Source organism: Glycine soja, chromosome 2, assembly GCF_004193775.1.
Source record: "Glycine soja cultivar W05 chromosome 2, ASM419377v2, whole genome shotgun sequence".
Lineage (NCBI taxonomy): Eukaryota > Viridiplantae > Streptophyta > Magnoliopsida > Fabales > Fabaceae > Glycine > Glycine soja.
Window position 1 is genome coordinate 15,148,459 of NC_041003.1, and position 24,459 is coordinate 15,172,917.

The 24,459-nt window shown below is 35.3% G+C and overlaps 3 protein-coding genes across 5 annotated transcripts; 1 reads left to right on the forward strand and 2 right to left on the reverse strand.

Moving 5' to 3' along the window:
- Positions 1–4,131: 4,131 nt before the first annotated feature.
- On the forward strand, positions 4,132–5,855 carry LOC114390045. Its single transcript, XM_028350728.1, has one exon. The coding sequence runs from the start codon at positions 4,683–4,685 to the stop codon at positions 5,586–5,588; it is 906 nt and encodes a 301-aa protein (XP_028206529.1). The 5' UTR covers positions 4,132–4,682; the 3' UTR covers positions 5,589–5,855.
- Positions 5,856–7,812: 1,957 nt separating this feature from the next.
- Positions 7,813–11,061, reverse strand: LOC114390070 (COMPASS-like H3K4 histone methylase component WDR5B). Its single transcript, XM_028350757.1, has 2 exons — positions 10,199–11,061; positions 7,813–8,306 (listed from the first exon to the last, which is right to left on the reverse strand). Exons 1-2 carry the CDS (start codon positions 10,868–10,870, stop codon positions 8,016–8,018), a joined length of 963 nt encoding a protein of 320 aa, XP_028206558.1. The 5' UTR covers positions 10,871–11,061; the 3' UTR covers positions 7,813–8,015.
- Positions 11,062–16,063: 5,002 nt separating this feature from the next.
- On the reverse strand, positions 16,064–22,188 carry LOC114390056 (protein TIME FOR COFFEE-like). Of its 3 annotated transcripts, XR_003661814.1 has the most exons (14): positions 21,933–22,188; positions 21,539–21,850; positions 21,277–21,425; positions 21,037–21,187; positions 20,641–20,920; positions 20,481–20,541; positions 20,300–20,395; positions 19,979–20,207; positions 19,793–19,859; positions 19,595–19,658; positions 19,071–19,454; positions 16,869–18,952; positions 16,429–16,504; positions 16,064–16,335 (listed from the first exon to the last, which is right to left on the reverse strand). XR_003661814.1 is itself a non-coding variant. In XM_028350749.1 (12 exons), exons 1-12 carry the CDS (start codon positions 22,030–22,032, stop codon positions 17,201–17,203), a joined length of 3,642 nt encoding a protein of 1,213 aa, XP_028206550.1. In that variant the 5' UTR covers positions 22,033–22,188; the 3' UTR covers positions 16,668–17,200. The 3 variants fall into 3 exon arrangements, 2 of the variants coding, with proteins under 2 accessions (XP_028206550.1, XP_028206538.1); XM_028350749.1 differs by lacking the exons at positions 16,064–16,335; positions 16,429–16,504 and having other exon boundaries at positions 16,668–18,952; positions 19,979–20,204; XM_028350737.1 differs by lacking the exons at positions 16,064–16,335; positions 16,429–16,504 and having other exon boundaries at positions 16,668–18,952.
- Between the last annotated feature and the right edge of the window lie 2,271 nt (positions 22,189–24,459).

Below are 24,459 nucleotides of genomic sequence, written 5' to 3' on the forward strand. Positions count from 1 at the left end.
AAAAAAAAAAGGCCGGGCAATCCACACGGAGACAAACAGCTATTAGGTTTGTTCTTTCATCCCGTGACCCTCTTTTTTTTTTTTTCCACGACCTTTTATGTTAAAATTCTCATTGGGGCCATTGAGCTTTGACCTCAGACATATCATGATGAGGTACCCAACGATGATTACTTAGCCAAAATGTGATAAAGCTAAAAGTTTGTCCGGGATTATGACATACATGATTTGATTTTGAAATGTCCACAGTGTCACTATAGTAAAAAATGATGTTGCTTTTTCCCCACACTTTTGCAAGAGATTCTAAATCATACCCCTTATGGTTTCGTTTCACTCTTCAGAATTGGATGTCTCTCCGGCAACACAATTTTGGAGCGAAATCAAAATGCAGAAAAAGAATCGATGTAGGCAAAAACAGCAACATTAGGATTCATAATTTTTAGGTCCCCAAGGGTGTGATGAACAAACCATATATATTTTATGTGCTGAGGTGGATGGCAAAAAACAAAAACCCACATGACATGTTGATGATACAATTGAACACTTAATTGTTGACAACTACCTTGGATGACTTGGTACTTTCATGCACATGGGTAGGCTAGGCTGGCAAGACTTGTTGATAAAGGCAGATCAAAGACCTTGGTGTCATTCCTAATCTTCACATCCATAAAGTCCAACAAAAAACCATAAATCCTTTATTGCTCTTGTTAGGAGTAATTGGTCGATGGTATCTAAGTGCTCTCTATTACAAAGGAGGTGGGAGGCAGCAAGACATAATGTCATAAAGCAAATCCCTTTGTTTATGCTTTTAGAGTTGAAGCCTTTTTTTTTTCTTCTCCAGAAACCATTTACGGTAACAGAAACACTTTAGGGTAGATAAATTTATTGATCTTTATTTGTAGCATATAAAAAATAAAATTTACATTATCATTCTATGAATATTATTGTTATCATGCCTCTGTAAGAAAAAAAAAACATTATTGTTATCATGCCTTGATTTTTAAGAGTACAAACCACGATAAGAGTCTTTATATGTATTGAGAAGGAAGTTCACCGGTAACTCAAGCTATACTCAACTAACTCAAGTTATAGATATTGGTGGCACAAATTACACTTTAAAGGAAAATATTTATGTACATTGAAGACATTATGCATTTCTATTTATCTGTACATTATCATTATCATTTTATTTATCTTTTAAAGATCCATTACTATTGTCATAATCTTAATGTTCTTTCATGTTACTACATATTTTCGGGCCAATCAATGAAGAACATATACTAAAGGATTATGGTTCCGAGCCTTTAATTTGTCACTGCACCAAAAGACTGTGTCCTCTTGAGACTTGAATGATTCTCTTTGTTCTTTTCCCAGTTTCAATTTTGTGGCTATTACTCTTATGTTGAAAACTCACTGAGCCAATATATTCAAATTTATTTGTTGGAATAAATATTTATTTTAATAAAATAAGTATTTAAAAAAAAACAGATAAAATTTACTTATTAAAATAAGTATTTATTTTAACAAATAATTTTAAACAAATTAGTCTTTGTCTAAACTGTTTTTATTTTTAAAAATAATTTTTATTTATTTCAAGAAACAAATTTTATCTACTTAAAAAAAATATTTAATGTTTATTTTAAAGTTATTTTTTGTAAAAAAGTTGAAACAAGTTGGTCTTATATACCGTCTCGTGAGGCCTGTCAATCTGTCAGGTAACTTGTGTTTCACACTCGTGTCTGTGCAATATACCAACCCTGGGTTTGTTGGATGGCACTTTCTGGAATGCAATTACATACTTCCCGTGACACACTTTTTTTATCATTAATTCTTGTCATGCCCAATGTCCCATTTGAATTACCATTACGATTTTTCTTCCATTAAAATCATTCCAATTTTGTGGTGATCAATTTATGATATAAGAATGAGAACCAAGTCAAAAAAAGGAGGAGAACACACATCATTCAGAATATCTACCCGCACAATAGTTTTGGCTGTTTAGTGTTTGGCATCAGAATAGTGTTCTCTTTCCCTCATCTTAGAAAATTAAAGTTGGGACCAATTCCCATATACTAGTACTTCTGAAACAATCAATAGACAGAGCACCTGCAAGAATGACTGTCATTTTTATTTATTTTTTGCACCAGGAATATTTTTGATCGACAAGAGGAGATTAATTTCTTTTAAAACCTATAAATTACAAATTAAGTTTTATCTTTTTTAATAATTTTTTTTTATTTACATGACCAGAAATCAAACTTGATAACATACTTAAAAAACTCAATTGTTTATTAAATATGCGGATCCGCTCAAAATAACTGTGCCATGATACTTGTAACCGTTCCCCCACTTTCTTCTCAGAAGGGATAAAAAGGTCTCAACAGTCAAACAGTGCCATCATGCGAAATTCCAATTCATTGGCCCTTCTGAAATCTAATTGTTGCATGGTGGGGCACCTAATCCTAAGTTCGGTTAAACAAAGATGTTTCATTATGTCATGAAATTAATTATTGGACATGATGGTCAAACGGCCTGCAATGTGCCACTACACATTACTAAGATCTTTGAAAAATAGTCTTCAATCTCTCTCTCACTCAAATTTTGCAATGGATGCATTAACGTAATAATAGAAATGGGATGGTGTCTTGCTGAAGCAACCATGTTTTATTTAATTTCATGGGTCAAAGGAAATTTCACCTAATTGATTATTTATGGGATTTGAGCCTTACATTACAGATGTTCACCTACACGATATTCGAATGTTGCCGACCGAGCAATACCTTGCGATTAATTAGTGTTATATTTTGGGCTAAATCTGAATTTGGAGATTTTTTTTTTCTATTTACTGCAAAAGGCTTATATAATTTCATTCAAGATAATGACATTAAGACAATTTAGAATATGCTTAAAAAAATGAGGAATAGTATGAAATCTAAACAGCCTTGCCAAGACATGAGCGACAAAATGTAACCAAACTCAGAGTACTGATGTCCAGTTTGTTTGGAACAAGACATTTATCAAGTTCTTGTTCGAGACCCATATATATATGTTACTGCTTCAAGAAGGGCACAGTCTCAAGTGGCCTTAATGGAGATAACAACGGGTTTGTCAATGTCCTCCCAAAGCACCACAAAGTTGAAGCAAAGAAGATTTGGTCTTGGACTTCCAGGTTTTCCAAGTAAGAAAAAATGCAGTCCTTTGGTGATGTTGCTTCTATGACAGATTGCGGGATTTTAGACCAAACACTCGTTTCTGTCCAGACTTTTATTGCATGGGGCACTCGAAAAAAGTATGCCAATGGATCTTTGGGTTGGAGTCATGCACAAAGCAGGAAAATCATGGTGCATTGAACTTCCTGAGAAAAACTTTGATGCGTTGCGGGATGTTTAGAGCCCAGATGAAGTTCCAATTGCCTTGCTCATTGAGGTAGCTATTATCAATCCTGCTTTCGGTGATGTGGTAATAGGCTGACTTAACCCAGAATTGGCCATCTCTGCTAGATTTCCTTAACCGAGAGGTGACGCCATAGAAGCAAAATGCAGAAAAAAAACACACACGATCAAAAATGGGTAAAACAAAGCTGGCTCATAAGCGAGGAAACCTTAGAGGGAGAACCCTAGCAAAGAGAGAAAACAAATTTGGAGATCGATCTTAAACACAATTGTTCTCATGGGTCACTAATTATGTCTAAATCACTAATTTAAAAAAGTATGTCTAATACTCCTCATTTAAGGAGTGATTTTTTTTCAACTGTTTTTTCTCATATGCATGAACTTATTTATTGAATCTCTTATCACATTTGAGAGTAAGATAACATGTCAATCACATCACACAATATTAATAAATTAAATTATTTCTTTTAAACCAAAAGAATAGGAAGAGAAAGGATTGGAAAAAAATGAAGAGAGCAAAAGTCAAAATTTACCGTATAATAATGTTAAACATCTTTTGGAGCAAAAAGTCACAAAACTTGTACATGACACTTGTGGTATGTGATATCTCAAACATTTTCAATCATTCAAATTTGCATAAGAATAATGTCACATCCGTATTAGCATTAACCAATAACAAAGGGGTAAAATAGATATTTGAAATCCGTTTAATTCTTCGATAACTACATCTCCTTACTGGGCCTCGTCCCCTAACATAGATGGCAGTCTTTGCAGCAAAACATACCGAATGCCATTTGCCATTTGCCTGACTCAAGTCATGCATAGCAATAGCATGGGGCAATTGTAGCCTTTTATCCTTGGTACCCCATGTGCTGAAAAGCAACCTTTCCTTTCACTGACTCTTCATTTTTATGTTCCCTGCAGTTTTTGTTTTTTTTTTTTCAATCACTCACCCTTTTGTTTGGGTTATTAGTTATTACTCCGCTTAGTCTCCCCACACAATTCCACGCATCAACCAAATCTAACTCTCTTTCTCTGTCCCCCACACCCCTCCCTCCTATGTCCTATCCCATTCTGAAGAAACACAATTACAGGTTAGAACCCCCCATATCAAAGCTAAAGTCTTTTGGAGCCAAACTTGAAGTTTTATTCATCATCTTCACCTCGAATCAGATGAGGGAGAAGTTCCTATTATTCAACTTTTGTTAGCAGTAAAAGCTCTCTTCTTTATTTTTTTATTTATTTATTTTGTTTCTAATAAGGAGTTAAAGACAATTTGTTGTTGGTGTTGCCATGAGGGAGTTTCCTTCTTGTTTTGGAGAAAATGGGGTTCAGATTGCTGACTCATCCTCATCAAGCACCACAAGAGCAGCTCAAAATGTGGTTACGTGTGTCTATCAGTGCAAATTAAGAGGCCGTTCATGCCTGATTACAGTCTGGTGGACAAAAACTCTGATGGGTCAAGGCTTGAGTGTGGGAATAGATGACTTGGGAAACCATTGCCTCTGCAAGGTGGAGATAAAGCCATGGCTCTTCTCGAAGAGAAAAGGGTCAAAGAATTTGGAGGTCCAATCTGGTAAAGTTGACATCTTTTGGGATTTGAGTTGTGCCAAGTTTGGTTCAGGGCCTGAGCCATTGGAGGGGTTCTACTTAGCGGTTGTGTTCAACAAGGAGATGGTGTTGCTCCTAGGGGATCTGAAAAAGGAGGCATGCAAGAAGATTGAGAGTGATTGTGCCTTTTCTCACTGTGGTGCTGTTTGCATTGCAAAGAGAGAGCACATTATTGGGAAGAAGTTTTATGGTGCAAAGGCTCAGTTTTGTGACAAGGGGCAGGTGCATGATGTCACAATTGAGTGTGACACTTTGGGGCCCAGCGATCCCTCTCTTGTGATTCGAATTGATAGCAAGACAGTGATGCAGGTGAAGCGTCTCAAGTGGAAGTTCCGAGGGAATCACACCATTTTGGTGGATGGTGTTCCGGTTGAAGTGTTTTGGGATGTGCACAGTTGGCTCTTTGGGAATGCTATGGGCAATGCAGTGTTCATGTTCCAAACATGCATTTCAAATGATAAGATGTGGGAAGGCCAATCAGTTTCTGATCCCTCTGCATTAACATGGGCTTCTTCTCAGCAGTTTAGGGATTCTCAATTGCAAGGCTTTGGGTTCTCTCTCATTTTTTATGTTTGGAAACATGAGTAATCAATAGAGGTGTTAAGTCTTATTCCTCAATGTTACATTTATATTGACAGCCACATTTTTCAACAATGAAACTGATCAACTTGCCCCTTTTTCTCATTTTGATCTTTCATAGCTTTATTTGCTTTTGCTATAACGTCTGTAGTCTCTTATTGTTTATTCCAGAATCTGTTTGCAAAGTTTGTTACTGAACATATGATCTGCGAAGAGTGTTAACTGTAAAGGTATATGCTAAATAAAATTTCTGAATGGTATAACTGTCAAGAATGATCTTGTTTCCAAATGAGAAAAGAAAATAAATCACATACACTGTTGTTGGATTTTTTATTTTTGTTTGGACTTTATAATTGAGCACAAGCTTTTAAATTTTGATGCGGGGATAAGGCCTTTAGCTCTTTGGCAACGGACTAACATGAAATATGAATTATAATCTAACGTACAAAAGATTCAAAGAAGTATTGGGTAGATGGAAGCTATTTTGTCTGCTGCTTACAGTGCATTGTTCTTACCTATGTTTTGTTTATTCTTATTTCCATAGATCCAAGGAACAATTATCAATGCTAATCTAACACTTAAGCAAGTGAAGGCCGTGTCAAATAATTTTAAACATGAGAGAGAGAGAGAGATTTGTCAAGGCATATGTCTCTGAATCCTATGATCTCCCAGCCAATTAACATTAATGTGAATGAATATTATGCAGTTGAATATGAGAATACAAGTAGAGGCAGATACGAGAGGAAAACAATGAGCACAACTTGACGGAAGGAATAGTACAAATAACTGATTCTTCCCAAGACAAAATGTCTCCACCACCACCTTTTGTAACTCTTTCATCACGCTCTGTAATGATCTCTGAATATGCCTGACAAATTTTAAAACAATTCTTTTGCTTCCTTCTGTACTCTTCTTTACTGCGTTTTAATTGAATTTACGTACGGTGAAGCCTACTCCAAGATTTGAAATAACTTTCTCATTTGTAATCACCATGGAGAACATAGGTGATTTTTGGCAATATATTTGATATCTCTATTCTTTTACGTTTTGGGTAACACGAAATAATGTCATCTCAAAAACCTACTGAATTTTCATAATCTCTAAAGATGTTACATGAAAAATAATCGGTTCAAGGTTTACAATATTCATGTATGCTATATTTTTTTATTTGTTGAATATCATTACATCCTTGGAGTTATAAAGTTAGTTTCATGATTAAAAAAGAGTTTAAGAATCGAAGGAAAAAGAAGAAAAAAAAAAGTTCGGGAGTTCGAATTCCTCACTAATATTCTGACAAAAAATTAACTAATATTAACTGGTAAATATATATTACATTCTCACATCACCTTAGGTTAAAATCTGGGAAATTTTCATCTAATTAGGAAAAAATATATAAAAAAGAATATAGTGGAGAAATTTAGATAGATAAGGTAATACAGCTCATACCTTACATCTCACGTTGTTGTGTAAGAATCAAAATGTCTAAAAATTTGATGAGTACGACTTTGATCAAGTGATAGAAAATTATATAGATAAATAATCATTTTTATTTTTGAATGTGTAAGAACGTTAAATTCGTTTATAAAAGATAAAAATTCAAATTTTAGTCCTCAAAAGGGAAAAAAGTATGACAAATTTATCCATCCACTATTAATGAAAGAGTCCACGTGACACATTTAAGAAAAAAAATTTCAACGCTTTACATATTCAGAAACGAAAATAACTATTTACCCAAAATATAATTTAATCTTCATTTTTACAAAAAAAACACTTTAAAAAAATAGAAAAATAAACATAAGTTAAAACAAACATAATATTAATTAATAAACATAATTTATTTATTGTTCTAAAATTTCTAATGTGATAATAAATTATCTAAAATATGAAACTTAAACAAAAAAATACAATCATTTAAGTTAATTCTTACAAAAAAAAATTAACTTAATTTTATCACTACCTAATATTACCACAATAGAAATTTAAAAACAACAAACAGATTATGTTTATTATTATGTTTGTTATAACTTATGTTTATTTTTTATTTTTTAAGTGTTTATTATAATATTATGCTTGCAACTATTAAAAAAAGGAAAAGGATAAAAAGTTAATAAATTCATCCTTAAATGTGTCAAATAATTTCATTAAAAGTAATAGACAAAAGTTAACGGATTAATGGATTTATTACATTTTTTTCAATTTCAATGACTAAAATTTGAATTTTCATCTTTAGGAATAAATTTGACAACACATTATATATTCATGAACGAATATGACTATTTATCCATATTATACTTTGCAAATGATACAAAAGACGGAAATAGTGCCAACATGAGATCAACTTGTATGTGTAGTAGTGTCTAATATTGAGATCAGACGCATAGGCGTGCAGTTGAAATTTTGAAGTAAGACAACACCCCCGTACAGTTTCAATATTATTCAGGAATCCTGCACCCAAACCCTCACAGTTCTATCACCAGCGAGACCAGCAGAGGCAATTTTGTTCTCGGTTGGGTGACAAGTAACCGATATTACAGTATCTGTATGGCCTTCAAGTTTCTGAATCATATTTTTCGCCTGAAGATCCCATATATAAACACAGCGATCTTCAGAACCGCTAACAATATATCTCCCATTAGTCACAGAAAATGTGGAAGTTATGCAGTATACTCTATTCACGTGCCCAGAATAAATTTTCAAAAATTTCCCACTCCCGTAGTTCCATAGCTTCTGCATCAAGAAAATTTATATTGTCAGGGAAATTATAAAAGAAAACCATCAATCTGCTAAATGTCCCAAAGGCACCCTGGTTAAGGAACCGGAAGAAGAATACAAGTCTCCAGCCTAGATTTCTACAAAATGCTGGCAGCACAAATGATTAATTCCTTATCTCAACATTTCCTTCTGTTCTGTACTAAATAGAAAGATAAAATTCATTCAGAACAAACCATCAATGTTATAGCTAATCTGAGTTATTTCCTCTTGGCATGTTTTCAGAAACAGAGTCCACAAGTCATCTATATTTCTGCAATCTTAACCTAAGTGATCTGTGCTTCCTATATAATTACACAAAAAGTCTGAAAAAATTGTCTTGCTTGCCTTTGTACTTTTTTGTCCTCCTTCCAAGTTCCATAGTTTTAAATATCTTGATTGGGAATCAAAGATCTTTTCTGTGTTATGGTGGTGATACTTCTGGGAAAAGAGAAATACTAGCACTACATTCTCTAATACACTCTTTTGGACACACTCTATTGTGGTTGAAAATTGAAATTAATTAGAAATCACAATTTTGTAAATTCCACTTGTCATTTAATGAACTCCACTCATAATTGTGCAGTTTCCAACAATTTTACCCAATAATATAAAATGGGTTAGATACTGTTGGTAGCACTATTCCTGAAAAAGTTGCTTTTGGGATAAGGTTTGTCTACCTAAGACCTTAGGGGGATTGGAATTAAAAATCTGGAACTATTTAATTTGATTCTTAATAGATTCAGAGGCTGTTTGTTATAAATGGTTGTCTCATTGACAAAACACTAAATCACCCATGCAAAATAACATGCAGAACAGTATGAAATAGATGAAAATAGTATTATTGAATTAGAAAGATGACCAGATAAATGGTGATTTCTCCTACACAGCCAATGCTCCTCTGAATATACACACTCAGCCACTACTCACAATAATATTTCCCATACCCCCACTATAGCCTCCCCCACTCCCATATAATGCAGACCATCTAACTAACTTAGACACCAAAATACCAGCAACAGCAACATTTCCCCACTACCTGGCCTCCCTTCTAGAATATACTTTCCATTTGGGTGGCTCACTTGGACCTGGGTCCAATAATTGATCCCCCCCACTGAACCATTTACATCTCTCAGCTCAAGGTTTATATCATTCATAAGCATGGTCCTTTGGACCAAATGCCTTTGAATAATAGGGGTTGCAGAAAACCAACTTCTATTTGGTGGAGGGATATAGTTCAATAGGTGGTATTCTGTTAGGACTTAAACACAAAAGAAGAGTCCAACCAAAAAGATTAGTCCTTTAGGGAGAGCCTCATACTTAAATACCACATTAAGTCTTTTATTTTACTTAACATGGGATGAGACTCCTAACATTGCCACCTCCTTCAAGATGAGAAGTCCAAAGAGAAGAGCCCAACACAAAAGACTAGTTCATTGGGTAGGAGATCCTCATGGCTTAAGTACCACATTGCATGTTTAATTTACAGTTGAAAATGCTGCAGTGCGCATTCCAATGCAAATTCAATGGATAAAAGTAAAATGAACACAAAAGCAAGGATCTTGGTCAGTTGACAAAATTACTTTTGCCTCAAACATAATTTTGCAACTGCAAAGTCTTTCATTCTACACGACGTGGGACTCCTAACATATTTCTTCTGCCCCTCCATTACGGTTTTACTTAAGCAGAGGTTAGATAGCAGAGGAATGGAGAAAACATAAAAGTATCACTCAATAAGAATGCTTATATTGCTTATACAGATAGTGGAATAATGGGGTATGAGTATGGTGCTGGAAATGGCATTGGTCTGAGATTCCATTTCAAAATGTGAATAGCAACACTACTGAAGCATAAAAGAATATGAAACTCACAAGGGTGTCGTTAAGAGTGGCGGCGAGAATGAACTTGCCGTTGGGGGAGAATTTGGCGAAGGAGACAGCGGGGGCCTTATCTTCGATGAGGGTCTTCAGGAGATTGCCGGTTCTGGTGTCCCAAATCTTGCAGGAGCCATCGTGGCTGGCGGAGATGATGAGGGTTCCGTCGCGGTTGTAGTGGACGGAGGTGACGGGCATGGTGTGGCCCTTTATAGTGTGGACGCATTTCCCGGTCTTCACATCCCAAACCTTAATGGTCTCGTCGAAGGAACCCGAGACAATGTAGCTGGACTGGGGGTTGAAGTTTACGCAGAAAACGACGTCGTCGTGGCCGCGGAGGATCTTGACGCAGTCGCCGCCGGTGGCGTCCCAGATGCGGAGGGTGTGGTCGTCGGAGGCGGAGCAGATGTAGTGGGAGTCGGAGGACCAGGCCAGGTCGGAGATGCCCTCGGAGTGGCCCACGAGGCGGTGGCAGAGGGTGAGGGTGGCGGAGGACCATATGATTAGGGTTTTGTCCAGGGAGGCCGAGGCTAGGAGGGTTCCGTCGTTCGAGAACTTCACGCACGATACCGCGTTCTCGTGGTCTTTTAGGGTTTTCAGGTGACGGTACGGCTTGAATGTTTGGGTGCCGGTGCCGCCGCCACCGCTGCTGGTGGTGCTCGTCGCCATCCAACGGAACTCACTCACTCAGACGTGGTTTGGCTTTGCTCAAATGCAGAGAGAAAAGGAGACGATTTTTTTTTTGTGATTGTACACCTTCAAGAAATAGGCCATAACAGGTTTTTAAAAGGCTTAAGCCTAATCACGATAAATTTTGTTTAAGCCTCAGCCTGACCTAAAAAATTAAATGAAGAAGCCAAACATAACATATGAACTAGAGAAAATAAAAGAAAAAGAACAAGAACAAGAACAAGAACTTCTTTTGAAACAATTGTGAAGAAATAGTCTTTCTTTCCGTCCTTCACAAAACCCACTAGAGAAGAATGGGTTAGAGAAGTTAAGCATTTTTTGACGATGTGTCCGGATAATCCAAAGTCTCGATAATTAGCTCGCGGTCTTCCCGATCGAAAAAATAACATCAATGAAGACGTATAGGTGCACTATTACGGGGTAGTGATTCTAATTTTCCATGAATTTTCCATTTATCACTTAACGACGAAACTTTGCTTATTTCTTTTTTTTAGGATCGACGAATCAAATGATATTTCTGTTCCAATTTTTGTCTCTTCTTCTCCATCTAAATTACACTTTTCCTTGCCATGGTGGTTCATTTCCTATTAGTATCAATGATAGAAGTCGGATCTTAGATGTATAAATGACCTTCATTCCCTATAGAAGGAAATGATATGTCAAGATATAATAATAAAGAATTAATGAAATTAAACAAATTTGTCAGAAGTCGAGGCAATTAAGAAGGCTACATAAGTAAATATATAACCGTGGAAAAGTGGGCTAGTCCAACCAATCTTGCTTGCACAGTGATACTCTACTCAAAAGTAGCCTAAACAAGCCTTAATATATAATTTGGCTTAATCTTTAATCTAATCTTAATTTAGTTGGTAGTCCTACAAATATATTAATAATATTATAGACTGAAATCACCAGCGATATAGAATAATTCAAAACAAAAGAAAACCTCCATATCAAACCAACATATTACCTATTACAAATAAAAAATAAAGCGTACATCTCCATTCCATTTCAACAGAGCTGATACATAAAATATCTATCAATAAAATTAAATTAATAGTAACGTCATTCCATCATTAGCTCATCCTCCAGATCATGCACAATTCTTTTTCAGCCTTTAAAATAAGAAGAAAAATACATATATGTTAGTGACTGGAAAATACTACATAAATAAATGAACAAGTTGCTAAAAAATGATTAAATATTACTTAATAAAAATTATAATAAGTAATATTAACCTTTGATTTTTTCTTCACATTATATTTCTCTGACGAAACCAATCTCCACCACAAATTAGAGTTTCAACAGATTCGTCGTTTAATTTAGAGCGAAATTCATCAATTACTCTACCTCCTACGCTAAACTAAACTTAGACTCTGATGCCACAATTCAAATTGGAAGCTAGTATTTCAGCAGCTATCTTAGACAATATCTTATGTTTCATGCTATTGTTCCTCCACGAGTCCAAAGCACTAGAATTAGTGTTATGAACATAAATACCGGGAATCATAAACCATGATAGCATGAGTCATTGTAATCTTATGAAATTCCCTCATCTTTTCGTTAGAGTATGAATCATAAAAGGGTTATTTGAATTTGAAGGCATGAGTCATTGTAATCTTATGCATGAGTGCAATTATTTCCCTCATCTTTTCGTTAGAGTATCTAACACTAGCATCGAGAATCATAAAAAGGTTATTTGAAGTTGAAGTCACTGTAATCCTATGCATGAGTCATAGTAACCTCATGAGTAACCTTATGAAAATCAGGGTTTGCATGTTGGAAGACTCACATCCAAATAGAATCCTCAACATCTGAGTTTTCACATTAATGTCCCAAAACTACATTGCCTCTGTAATGAAAAAGCTATCTAAATATAATAGTTATAATGACATGCAAAAAAGTATTGATAGAAATCATATATCACCAAGTAACAAAAAACCAACGTGAACATGCCTAAATCAAGAATCATAATGAAACTTGTCAAAGGAATAAGAAGGTGAAAGAAAAAATGACAAGGTTTTAAAGTTTTACCTCTATCAAAGCTTGAAGTGAAGACTTCTTAATAGATGTAAGCCTGGTCTATTTCTGTAAGCCGGCCTGACCTATTCTCAACTTTACTCCTTATATATTAATTCAAATATTTATTCTAAGAGTAACTTTAGTGTTAGTTCTTGAATAAGAATCTTGATTCAAGATTTAATCTTATCTGAATCTTGTAATAAAAGTATAATAAAGATTACTTACGAGAATTTTAAAGATTTCTACACAAATTTGAAAAAAAAAATTACTTGCATATAATATCACTTAATTCTATTTTCTTTGTTAACCAACATCACACTTATGTGAACCTTTCAAATAAAATAAGATATCAAACCGAATAAAATAAATAAGATAAAAAATAAAAGTGATATTTAACTTATTATATTGACCTATTATGCACATATTTATATAGAGAGACAATCACACCGAATTCCTAATTATAATTCAGATCCAGCCCAGCCTAGGGGAACCAATTAAGCAAACGGAGAATTACCTGTTGCACCCATTCGAAATAATAATGACCCCAAATGGACTAATATACCCTTTTAATTAGTCTTATTGTGTACCCTACTTGATTATCCAACCCCAACACCCCATTGTCTATTTCATTTCTCTTGCGCTGCACCTCACTTCCTTTATCTATAGCATCCCATCACCCCTCATTCATAAAAGCAGTTTGCCGCACCTCCACCATCCGTGGTTCGACGACGATAGCCACACTACAACCATGATTGTTGAAGCCACTTCATAGTTAAAGGTAACTGGCTGTGTGCGGGTTTCTTTTTCAACATTCATTTTGTGTTTAGTGTTTTCCAAAATCGTCGATGGAGAGCTGATGAATCGCAGGGCCAAAGGCTGTGGTGTAGACCGGTAATGTGGGAATATAAAAAAATTAAGGAATGCATGGAGCAAAACAAGGGTTGCATAAAGCAATTGCCAACCAAACGTTGTCCTTAGCCTAAATGCTGCTCGTATATTGCAAAGTTCAACGTCAATATGTTTGCTCGTATATTACAAAGTTGTGTGAATTAGATTAATCAACAATTTATATAAGTAAAAACAATTTATGCACCCGAATAAAATCTTTTTATACTTTCATTCCATTATTACATACAACAAATTTATTGATTTATATAATAGTTATATTAAAAATCATACCTATCATAATTTTTACTGGTTAATAATATAATTTTTTCATTTCACACCAATAGTGCAAAGAAACTAAACACTTCATATATCATCATTTTATTTTATTAGTTAATTTCATCAGCGTGTCACACAATTATTTTACACTTAAAATAATGTTGTGCCAATTATGAGTTAATATGGTCAGTACAATTTATGTAAGAAAAACATGACATTCTTTAGCATATTTTTTTTATATACTACTTATGTAAATAAGGCGTACACACACACACAATATATATATATATATATATATATATATATATATCGTTTTTTAACAAATTTGCAAATTCCGTATAATCTCTTAATTATGCCTTTTCAACTTATTCCTTATATTATCAAATAAGAAGCTTGATTAAAGAAAAGACTATTAATAATACATGACCATTGATTATTGATAGATTTAAAAAGAATAATTGACTTTTGAAAGAAAATTATGTAAATGCAGAAAAAGCAAAGTTAAGCAAAAAGCAACGTAAGTTCTAGTCTATAATTCAATTGTATGTTTTGGTGAATTTGATCTCTAACTTTTTTCAATTATAATTTTTGCACAATTGCATAAATTTCCATTGTTTTTTAAGGCTAAATTGTAAATTTGTTCTTTCTATTTGTCTCAAAATTTGATTTTGTCCCCTATAATTTATTTTACGAATTTAGTCTCTCAGTTTTTTCAATCTCGTTATTTCATTCCTCAATCCTGAAATTGGATGTTGACACTTGATCGTTATGTGTTGCATTTTTATTGGACAACCTTCGATAAAATCGTGATATGTAGCGGTCAACGTCTCATCAAAGCACTAGACACGTGACGGTCAAGGTAAACAATTAATCATCAACGTTCAATTTCGAGGTTAAGGACTCACAGAATAACGAGATTACACAAAATTGGAAGACTAAAATTAAATTATAGGGGACCAAAATCGAATTCTGAGATAAATAAGAAGACTAAATTTATAATTAAAACTTTTTTTTTAAAGGAAACACTACTTACAAATTTGGTAATTACACCCTATCCTTTAAGGGATTGCTATTTAAATCCTCATTTATGCATTACTTATACATGTACATACTTGTCCTTAATGTATTTTACATGCATCCTTGATGAACGTGCGAGAATCTTTTCTTCTCGTTTTCAGGCACGAGACAAGAAATAGAATTGTCAAGACGAGGATAGCTGCACCAAACCCGGTGTGAGGAGCCTTTCCAAGTTCCAATTTCAGTTAGAAGAAGACATTTCAGGTTTCCTGACGTGAATGATTACGTGAATCAAACACATTCACTTAATTGAGAAAGCTATAAGTTAAATTATTGTTTGCTGACGGCAACATAGACGATAAATAACAACGATTGAAAATTACTTGTACATATGCCCATATGTCATTTGACTCATTTTTTTATAGCCCATATGTCCTGGATTATTTATTATTTATAGTGTTTTCTAAGTCGATAATTTATCATTAAAATTTGATTTATTTCATTATAGTTATAAAATATCGATATTAAATTATTGATTATGCTATTAAATTTCAATCATTTTATATTTAAAAATTAAATTAAATTTGTGTTCCAATAATCTGAAAGTCTTATTTCGCTTAAGAATCAGGAACAACAATCGTTTATTAACCTTCTCTCCTTTCATTCCATTGATATGTTTTACTAAGGTCACATGCGGACTTCAGGGCTGGAACAATTTGTATTAAGAACATATCTTTTTATTTTGAAATAATTGATTTTTGGTTATTTATAAACTTCTGTACCAACCGCTTCTAGTGATGTTAAGTTGGGTCAATATACCATTCATCATTGAGCTTCAATTATATTGACATATTACATGTTTTGTCGGAAGTTATTGAGGTTTCTTAGTTTCGATTTAGTCTCAATTTGTTTAAACAACTCCACTTATATGATACGAATTTCAGCCTAGTTCGATACGCACGATGGTTCTTGTTATAAGGATCACCCCTTTATATATATTCCAATTCCTAGGACCATGATCTCAAACGAGAGGCATTATAAGCATCCGAAACACACCAGGACCCTAAATAGACTCTATTCCCTTATCCAACAGACCAAGTGTCACGTTATATTATGACTGTTTGGCGCATATCATGTCTGAACTTTGATTCTATTTCAATCGACAAAGGAAACTGTAGTATTTGGTCAGTCTTGCTCCAAACCTTACATGCAAAGGACCTGTCCCTTCACGGCCAAAACGTCTGAAATAAAAGCAACAGATGAGAAGGGTCTCCATGAGAAAAATGACAATAGATAAGGATCATCATCTTATAGGTAAAGTCACTTTCTTTCACCTGGGTATCATCATCATATCATGTTTTGTTGTTCATAGCCAAGGAATGCTAGCTGCTGAGTTCAGGGAAATTGAAGCTGCATTGAATAAAAAATCAAGCAACACGGAAAGAAACAAGGAAACGCCAAAGGGCAAAAGAGAGAACCATTCCCGGAAATTTAGCATTCTCATTTGTTGTGTTCTCTCTCAAGTCTCAATCCTCTCAATGTCCCAACGATCCACCCTCTATTAATAACAAAATCAAAAGAAATACTTGCAGGTTTTTTTTTCATTAAAAAATGAATTTAAGTACATCTTTTGCTATGGGAACTAAAAAAATATCATAATTATATACACATAATAGAATTGCCTTGATATGTCAAATTAATTGGATCCCACGAGAACTTAAAGGCCTTCTAGAAGCTAACCAACCAAGAAATATGACAAGATAATGGTACCTACTATTTCAAAATTGCAGGCCTAATGGATCCCAACTTCCTTTCCTTATCCCACCAGCAAATGTCATTCCATGTGCCTTGTCACAACACTGATATTGAGTTGAGCATATCCCACATCAACATTGCTTTTTACACCTCATATCATTGACACCTTAGAAAAGAGCTGCAAGCAAAACTCCAGCACCTGGCTACCAAAACTTTTTTTTCTTCAATCTTATTGAGCAGCCTGAATTGTTGGTGAACATGAAGCAGAGCAGCAAGGGCCCCCAGAACATATGATTAGGAGTGCAACTGCAGAAAATTCCGTCGATCTTGGTGCCGTATATGACTTGATTTCTAATACTTTAGCTCTGATAGGTGGCTGGGGCATGAACTCAATATTGATGGGACATTTCTCCCACAAACTGGTGAAGATTTTTGGCCACTCCCAGCTGAATTTTCAGTTTGTTGCAGTTGTGATGCGTTCACCGACGAACTAGCTTTACTTCCTTCCAAATTTGACTTTGCATTGGCCCCACTATATGGAGTTCCTTGAGCTGTTGTACACAAAGGCTGGTTGTTACTGAGTAGTGGTTGCCCTTGGGGTGGCAGGGGCGTTATGTAATTTCCCCCAAAAGAAATTTGCATATGACCTGGCAAAACTCTCCCTTGTTCCTGGGAAAAACTTTTGAGGGTTGGAGCATTTGATGTTATGATAGATGTGTGATGAACATGAGAATCTGTAGTTCTACCCGAGGCCTTAGAGTGAGAAGCTTGGTTAGAACTTCTGCATTGAGAAGGAGTTTGTGAGAAAACGGGGGCATTGTTTGCAAATTTTGCAGCAGGAGTGCTATTGGCAGATGATGCTTTATATCGAGATGCCATAGCAGCTTGCTGCTGTTGCATAGCATGCTGCTTTGGAAGCTGAAGCAAATGCGGTGGCTGTTGAGAACTTGAAGCATTACTAGAGAGTGGCACACTTGTTATTGCAGTTGAAGGAATGGTGTGATTAGACCAGTTTCCATTCGTAGTAGATAGCACAAAGTTAAGATTCTTAGATGAATTATCAAAAACAAGGGTCGTTGGCCCATTGCTGGAAGACTTAGCATGAGTGATTTTCTTTTCATCATCTTGGTGTGAAGAATTTCCTCCACTCTTTGCTTCAGTTATTGAACAAGTCTTTTGCTGAGTAGTCTGAGGAATGCTTGCAGCTTGATATCCTTGCCATGCCATATCAGGCAGGCTTTGAAGTATCACAGGATTCTGTGCCATGGATGAGAAGTTAAGGTTTGAAGGAACACTGGTCCCATTAAATGCAGCAAATGATATTGCAAATGCTTGAGATGGTATATTCTCTACTCCTCCCTTTAAAGCCTGTTGCTGCTGTTGTTTGTCACCAAAACATCCACCATTGCCAACAATATCCGATGTTGCAGATGGCTTAAAAGAAAAGTTCACTGGTTGCACTGGAATTGTAAAGTTTTGGCCATGCACGTTCTTCTGTGAGTAAGATGTTCGATTAGCAACTGAAGGTGCATTCCCTCCACCCATCTCAGTCTCATGCTTGCGAAGATGAGACAGTGAAGTCTGTCGCTTTTGTGACTGCAGTTCCATAGTTGTAGAGGTCAAAATATTACTGCCATTAACTTGTGCACCTGGTGACTGTTTATGAGATGACGAACTACTTGATGTGCTTGCATTAAGATAACTTGGTTGAACCAGTGCTTGTGACTGAGGGTGTTGCTGTGGATGGAACATTTGAGAAGAGTAGAAAGGCCCACTAAGCACATGTGTTGCTTGTGGAGGGCTTGCGCCTCTGATTGCTGCAGTTGCTCCAAGAGAAGTTGAAAAAGGGAATGAATACCCATTATTGTGAACTATTGTCATATATGGAGAAGAACCATTGGCTGAAAAATTTGGGTAGCTAAAGCTTATTCCAGGAGCAACTACTGGCAAAGTTGAGGAGGTACCAGGAGATCCGCCAACTGAACTATGGGATTTATTATATGAGGAAGTGCTGTTAGGGGAATTCACAGCTCCTGCCTGATTAGAAGTTGCTGTAACTGACGCTTGATGCTGGCCTGGAGGATAGAGGAAAGCAGGACCATGCTACATTCAAAATTAAAGCACATTACTTTCCAAAATAAGAGCCATCAATGTAATCAGTAAAATAGACAACACTCTTATTTTTTAGCTGTATATAAGCAATTAAATGAGAAGAACATACCACTAGATTACCAGTTGGACCAGGATTTGGACCTTGCTGGAGCACAAGCTGCACCCTATGAGCTGAATCCATTGGTTTGACATTATTAGAACCTTTGGCTGCAGTAAGACTAGGAATGCTGGTCGCAGCCCACCCTTTCTCTTGTGAAGCATTTTGGTTTACAATTGGTAAGTGTTTTTGAGATTGCTTCCCAAAGGCCATACTTTCTGCATAGGGCACACAGTTGACATTATTGTGCTTTGTGTCACACACAGAACCAGAGCCAATAGCTGCTGGCAAAGGGGGCTTCATCTTTGTACACTGCTGGTGTAAGATGTTACAAGCAATGTAATAATGGGTTGCACATCTCTTGGGTTGCCGTTGAGAGAGGACAAAATTCGCATGCTGCACATTTGAATTATGAAGGAAATGAGCAGGGTATTTTAAATATGGATAGGTTGGAAGTTATTAGATGGACAGTGAGAATCAATAGTGGACTTGCATAAGTACAACTAGAAAAAAAAAATTGTGAGAAATTATAATACCTTTAGTGTCAATGATCCTGTGGTTTTGTCCGTCTTTGAAACTGGCTGCAAGGGCGGCTTGTGTCTGCCAATCATAGTTATCGACCTTAGCAAAGTCACATTATTGATATAACCAACATAAAGTAGAATTCTAGAAGTATAAGAATGATGAAAAGGGCATATTCCTAGGGAAGTGATGATCTAATAATAGACTAATACCCAATGGGAGAGAGACTGCTCTGCCGTCCTGATTCAGCTGTTGATAAAGGCATTGAAGTAGATTGAACTGAAGAATGAAAGAAACATTAGAGACTTCTAATTAACAAAAGGGTCACGATCAGAGTTGACATATGCATACCTGAATAAAAAATATAATAAAAAAGTCAAAAATATCAAATTAGTTACCGGTTATCTCTTCTTTGGGATTTGATGATATAGTAGCTAGTTCCCTATTCCCATCCTGCTCTTCCAATTTATTGTTTGTCTTTATGTCATTGGCATTGTTTTGCTTCTCGAAATCATGTTTTAGCACATCAAACTTCTCCTTAAATGTTACCATTTTTGCCTCTTCAATTTCTTCTGGAGTTTTCTCCTTCTTAACTGGTCTTTCCACCTTGACACTATCTTCCTTCTTCTGCATCAGAATTTTTTACGAGTTGGATCGTGAAACAGAAAAATGAGCAAGTAAAAATAATTTCAAGATTTACAGTCAGCCTACTCACTCACCATTTCCACATCCGGTGCCAAAGCTTTAGTTTCTGATATGAAATCACCCCTTGACAAGTCATCCACTTCTGGGGACAGCCCCATAGGAGGAGGAGCCTGTTGGAAAGCCACTCTTCAGATATTTGACAGCAAAAACAAAAGAAAAAAATATAACTGGAAAGCGAAGAACTAGGATTCTCACCATCAGATCTATCTCAAACTTGCCTACTCGTTGGGCTTTGGCCTCTGGAAAAGCAGACATCCTAATAAATTGAATCACAACGAAATGGGGACATTGATCATATATCAAAATAAGTTTATTAAGGAACAAAGCAAAAAAGCTATTATTCATTGGTGCTCACACTCTGTTTGAAGATGAATATGGTTTCTCAGCATCCAACTTGGAGCATGATGGCGATTCCTTAGTAGGGGAAACCGATCTTCCATCTGCTGAAGCATCCCCAAACCCAGCACTTGAATTCATTCTGTCTTCCCCAATGTCCTCTTTTGGTGCCTCTAATGATGGACAAACATGATAATCCACATCAGCATGTTGCTCAATCGGAATCCTGCTTAACTCTTTAGTTGAATTATTTGGAACAAGGGTGGAAGAATTGTCGTTGTCTTCCATTTTCTTCTTCTCTGTGATAAAAATGCCAATGAAAAAAGTCAAAAATTAAAATTAAAATAAAAAGAAAAGAAAAGAAAAAGGAAGAACAAGCACATAAAAGAGAAAATCTCCCGATAATGAAACCCACCACCATCATCAGAGGGACTGACGCTTGCTTCAAACTTTTTAGAAGACTCGTGGCTCTTCGAAGTCTTCAAACCATACAGAAGCTCAGCTATCTCAATCTCGAGGTCTGACGAAGACGATTTTGATGGCTTAGAAACAGGTTCAATCTCTTTCTGCAACATAATAACAAACACCTCAGAACTCAGTCTAAAGATACAAACAAAATCCTTTTAAAAAACTCGAAACAAAATCTCACACAGACCATCTTCTTCCTACGAGAAACATTCGAAGAAGAAGGTGAGGCCGGTTCAACACTCTGTCCTCCGGGGGAATTCGACCGTTGCCGGAAATTCAGCTCCTCCCCACCGCTGCTTGCGGAAATCCAACTTTCGTGAGACCTTTTCGCAGATGCTGCACAAAACACATCAAAAACCAAAAAAAAAAAAAAAGTAAAAGTCAGTTACTGGAAAAACAAAAATGGAAGTAGAAAAAGGAAAACAAAGAGTATTCATATCGTTGCAAACCTGAACGAGCCTTTCTCGGAACGGTCACGCCGATCATCTCATCCGTTATCTTGAACGACGGAGGTTTCGCCGGCGTGAAGCTCCGGCGATGGTTGTGATCGGAGGCGAACGACGATGTCGTATAATTAGGGGAACGGATCTTAGAAACGCCAACGTCCACAACGTCGACGTCTTGTTCGTTTCCGACGCTCTCTTCGGTGCTTTGCGAGTGAGAGCCTCTCCTCCTCTTGCTCCTGTTCGCCGAATCCCTATCCCTATCTCGATTCCTTCCTCTCTTACTCGCACCTTCTCTCAACTCCACAGCACCTTCCTCTGTCACGGAACAGAAATCGTGTAAGAAACAGAAGGAAAAGAAGAAGAAGAAGAAGAAGAAGAACAAAACGTGTTAATATACCGGAAGAGTCTCTGAGAGCAATAGTTCGATGTCTGCGTCTGGGAAATCCGTTGGTGGAGGTGGCCATGGATGATCTTCTGGATTCTCTGGTTCTATCCATGATCTTCTTCTTTCTTATCTCATGCAATCAAAACCACTTTTAATACCAGCGACGGCGCGTCACCGGAATTCCGCCATTAACGACGGCGCTCAAACTATGCAGAGCCTTACACTTCTCTCTTCTCTTCTATGCTCTCTCTCTCTCTCTCTCTATTTATTTTCATTCCGTTCGCTTTATTTAAAGGGATAACAATTATTAAATGCAATAATTAATTTGATTTTTCCCTTTTCCATATGCGTGTGGAAAAGGAGAATTTGGTTGAATGTTTCACTTTCACTATTCACACATCACACTCGCGCAGCCAGGGACGGCTCGGATTTGCAGGAGAGGTTTTCGGCGCAACGCTCGCCGTTGGATGAGTCTCGATCGGACGGTCGTGGCTAAGCCAGTGCCAACATGGCAGAGAAGTTGTTGTCCGATGATGGAATAAGGAATGCCAACTTAAAGTGGCCATGTCTCACTTTATTCAATATCTTTTTCCTCTTTACACAATAATAATATTAAATAAATTTTTTCTCCATAGTCCATGCTCACGCGATCATGATGCGCGTGTACGCAAGCGTCGGCACACTCAGGCCCCAGCTCTGCCGAAGTGGGGTGCAGACGTGCAGTTGGGTGGGGTGAATAATACTATAAAAATAGAAAGTGGTAAGTACTATTACTAAACTACCAACACTTCTTAAATTAATTTATAATTTATAATTAAAATATTTAAATGAGGATGAGGATCACCCATTGTGACATGATTGGTTGTCTATAATTTTGAACATTTTTTTTGTTATAAGCTGAGTTACACGTATTCTTATATAAACTATTTAATTGTTTATCTTTTTAGTATTATAAATGCATAACATAACATAACATGTAGTTATAATTTAATAGTTTAATTGATAAAAAATTATCTTTCATACAAAATTATTAATAACATTGAAAAAAATATACTCATGTAGTATTTTTCTTTTCTTCGATACTCACGTACTTTTTAGTGTATTATAAAGAGAGATAAATAAATACACGAATGAATGAATGGTTTGCCTAATGTCATCATGCCACTCATTTTAACAATGCAATTAATTAACGCAATGTTCGTGAAAAAAGCGAAACTAAAGACCAAGTAGGCTATATTATAGTCAAACATATCAAAGCAAAGATTCAAACAACATTATTTTAGAAAATAATTAAACTTGAAGCAATCCAATACAGTAATATAAAAAAATAAAAATAGAAAATAACTATGAGATGAAAGAAACAAACAGAAAAATAAACGTAGATCAAACTATAGCATCGTAGTAGTTTTCAATTTAGGAATAAAACTAAGAACCATGTGTTGAAAGAAAAACCTGTGTCCATGCTAACACAGCTAGAAAACTTCACATATTCTCAATGAATCAATAAGAGTTTATTTTTATTTTATCACTTTGAAGTATTTTCTTCATAAGGTAAATAAAGATTTTTAGTTTATTGAAATATACAAAGTACTATTTTTTTTTTATTGAAAATATATATATAGATTTCATAATGAAAAGTTAAAACTTGTATTAGTAAGACGGTTGGTCCAACAGAAATGACTACTCCCTGTACTATGGTAAATTAAAGTTTGAATTCTTATTGAGAAGAATATTTTTATTTAGTATGTGATAATGTCTTAAATAAAATTATCTAAAAAAACATATATGTAAAAATTATCACAATTGTATTTCAAATACGTATAAAATCGATGAATAAACATATAGGATGTATATGAATATGCCTTTGAAAAAAAATTATGTATATGAATATATATTTGTGTATTGTATAAAAAAAGTGTGTGCGTATATATATGGGTAACAATGAGTGTAAAAGTTCGAAATACATTTAATCTTACTCGTATTTATAGCTAAAAAAAATTGACATCTTTTTCGCAATGTCCAGCTTTATTAAATTGTGAACTAGCCAACTCTTCTAGTTTCTTCCATGTCTTCCTAAGTTGGCAAGATTGTGATTTTTCAATTTTTTTTAATTCCCTTGCTTAATCTCGCTGCTTGAATTGTCAATAAAAAAAGTGTCTACATAATTACTTAGTTTAATTGTATCATTTAAAAAATCATCATCTGCCTAATTCATTTATATAATTTCTTTTAAAATATCATGATAATGACAATGACGTTCATACATTGTTTAATTAATTAAAATATTCATCGAATACTGTTGAATAATTTCAGATTAATTGCACGTATCAGTCAATGGTCAATCTTATAATAAAATATGTAGTACTACAAAAGCATACTATTATTTAATCATATTACCATTCAAGAAAATGTATTAAGAAAATTCAGTCATACTATTACTTAAAAACTACGAAAGCATATATTCACTTGATTTAATAACAAGTTAACATGTTTTAATTGCAATTGTAGAGAACTCATTTCCGAAAAGAAGAAAAAATCA

Bases quoted from the DNA above. Each gene is read 5' to 3' on its own strand.
- LOC114390070 (XM_028350757.1), bottom strand. From the start codon at position 10,870: ATGGCGACGAGCACCACCAGCAGCGGTGGCGGCGGCACCGGCACCCAA. The intron at 8,307-10,198 runs GTGAGTTTCATA...TTCTTGATGCAG, and splicing joins CCACTCTTAACGACACCCTT to AAGCTATGGAACTACGGGAG.
- LOC114390045 (XM_028350728.1), top strand. From the start codon at position 4,683: ATGAGGGAGTTTCCTTCTTGTTTTGGAGAAAATGGGGTTCAGATTGCT.
- LOC114390056 (XM_028350737.1), bottom strand. From the start codon at position 22,032: ATGGATAGAACCAGAGAATCCAGAAGATCATCCATGGCCACCTCCACC. The intron at 21,851-21,932 runs GTATATTAACAC...GTTCCGTGACAG, and splicing joins TGCTCTCAGAGACTCTTCCG to AGGAAGGTGCTGTGGAGTTG. The intron at 19,659-19,792 runs GTATTAGTCTAT...TATGATTGGCAG, and splicing joins AGCAGTCTCTCTCCCATTGG to ACACAAGCCGCCCTTGCAGC.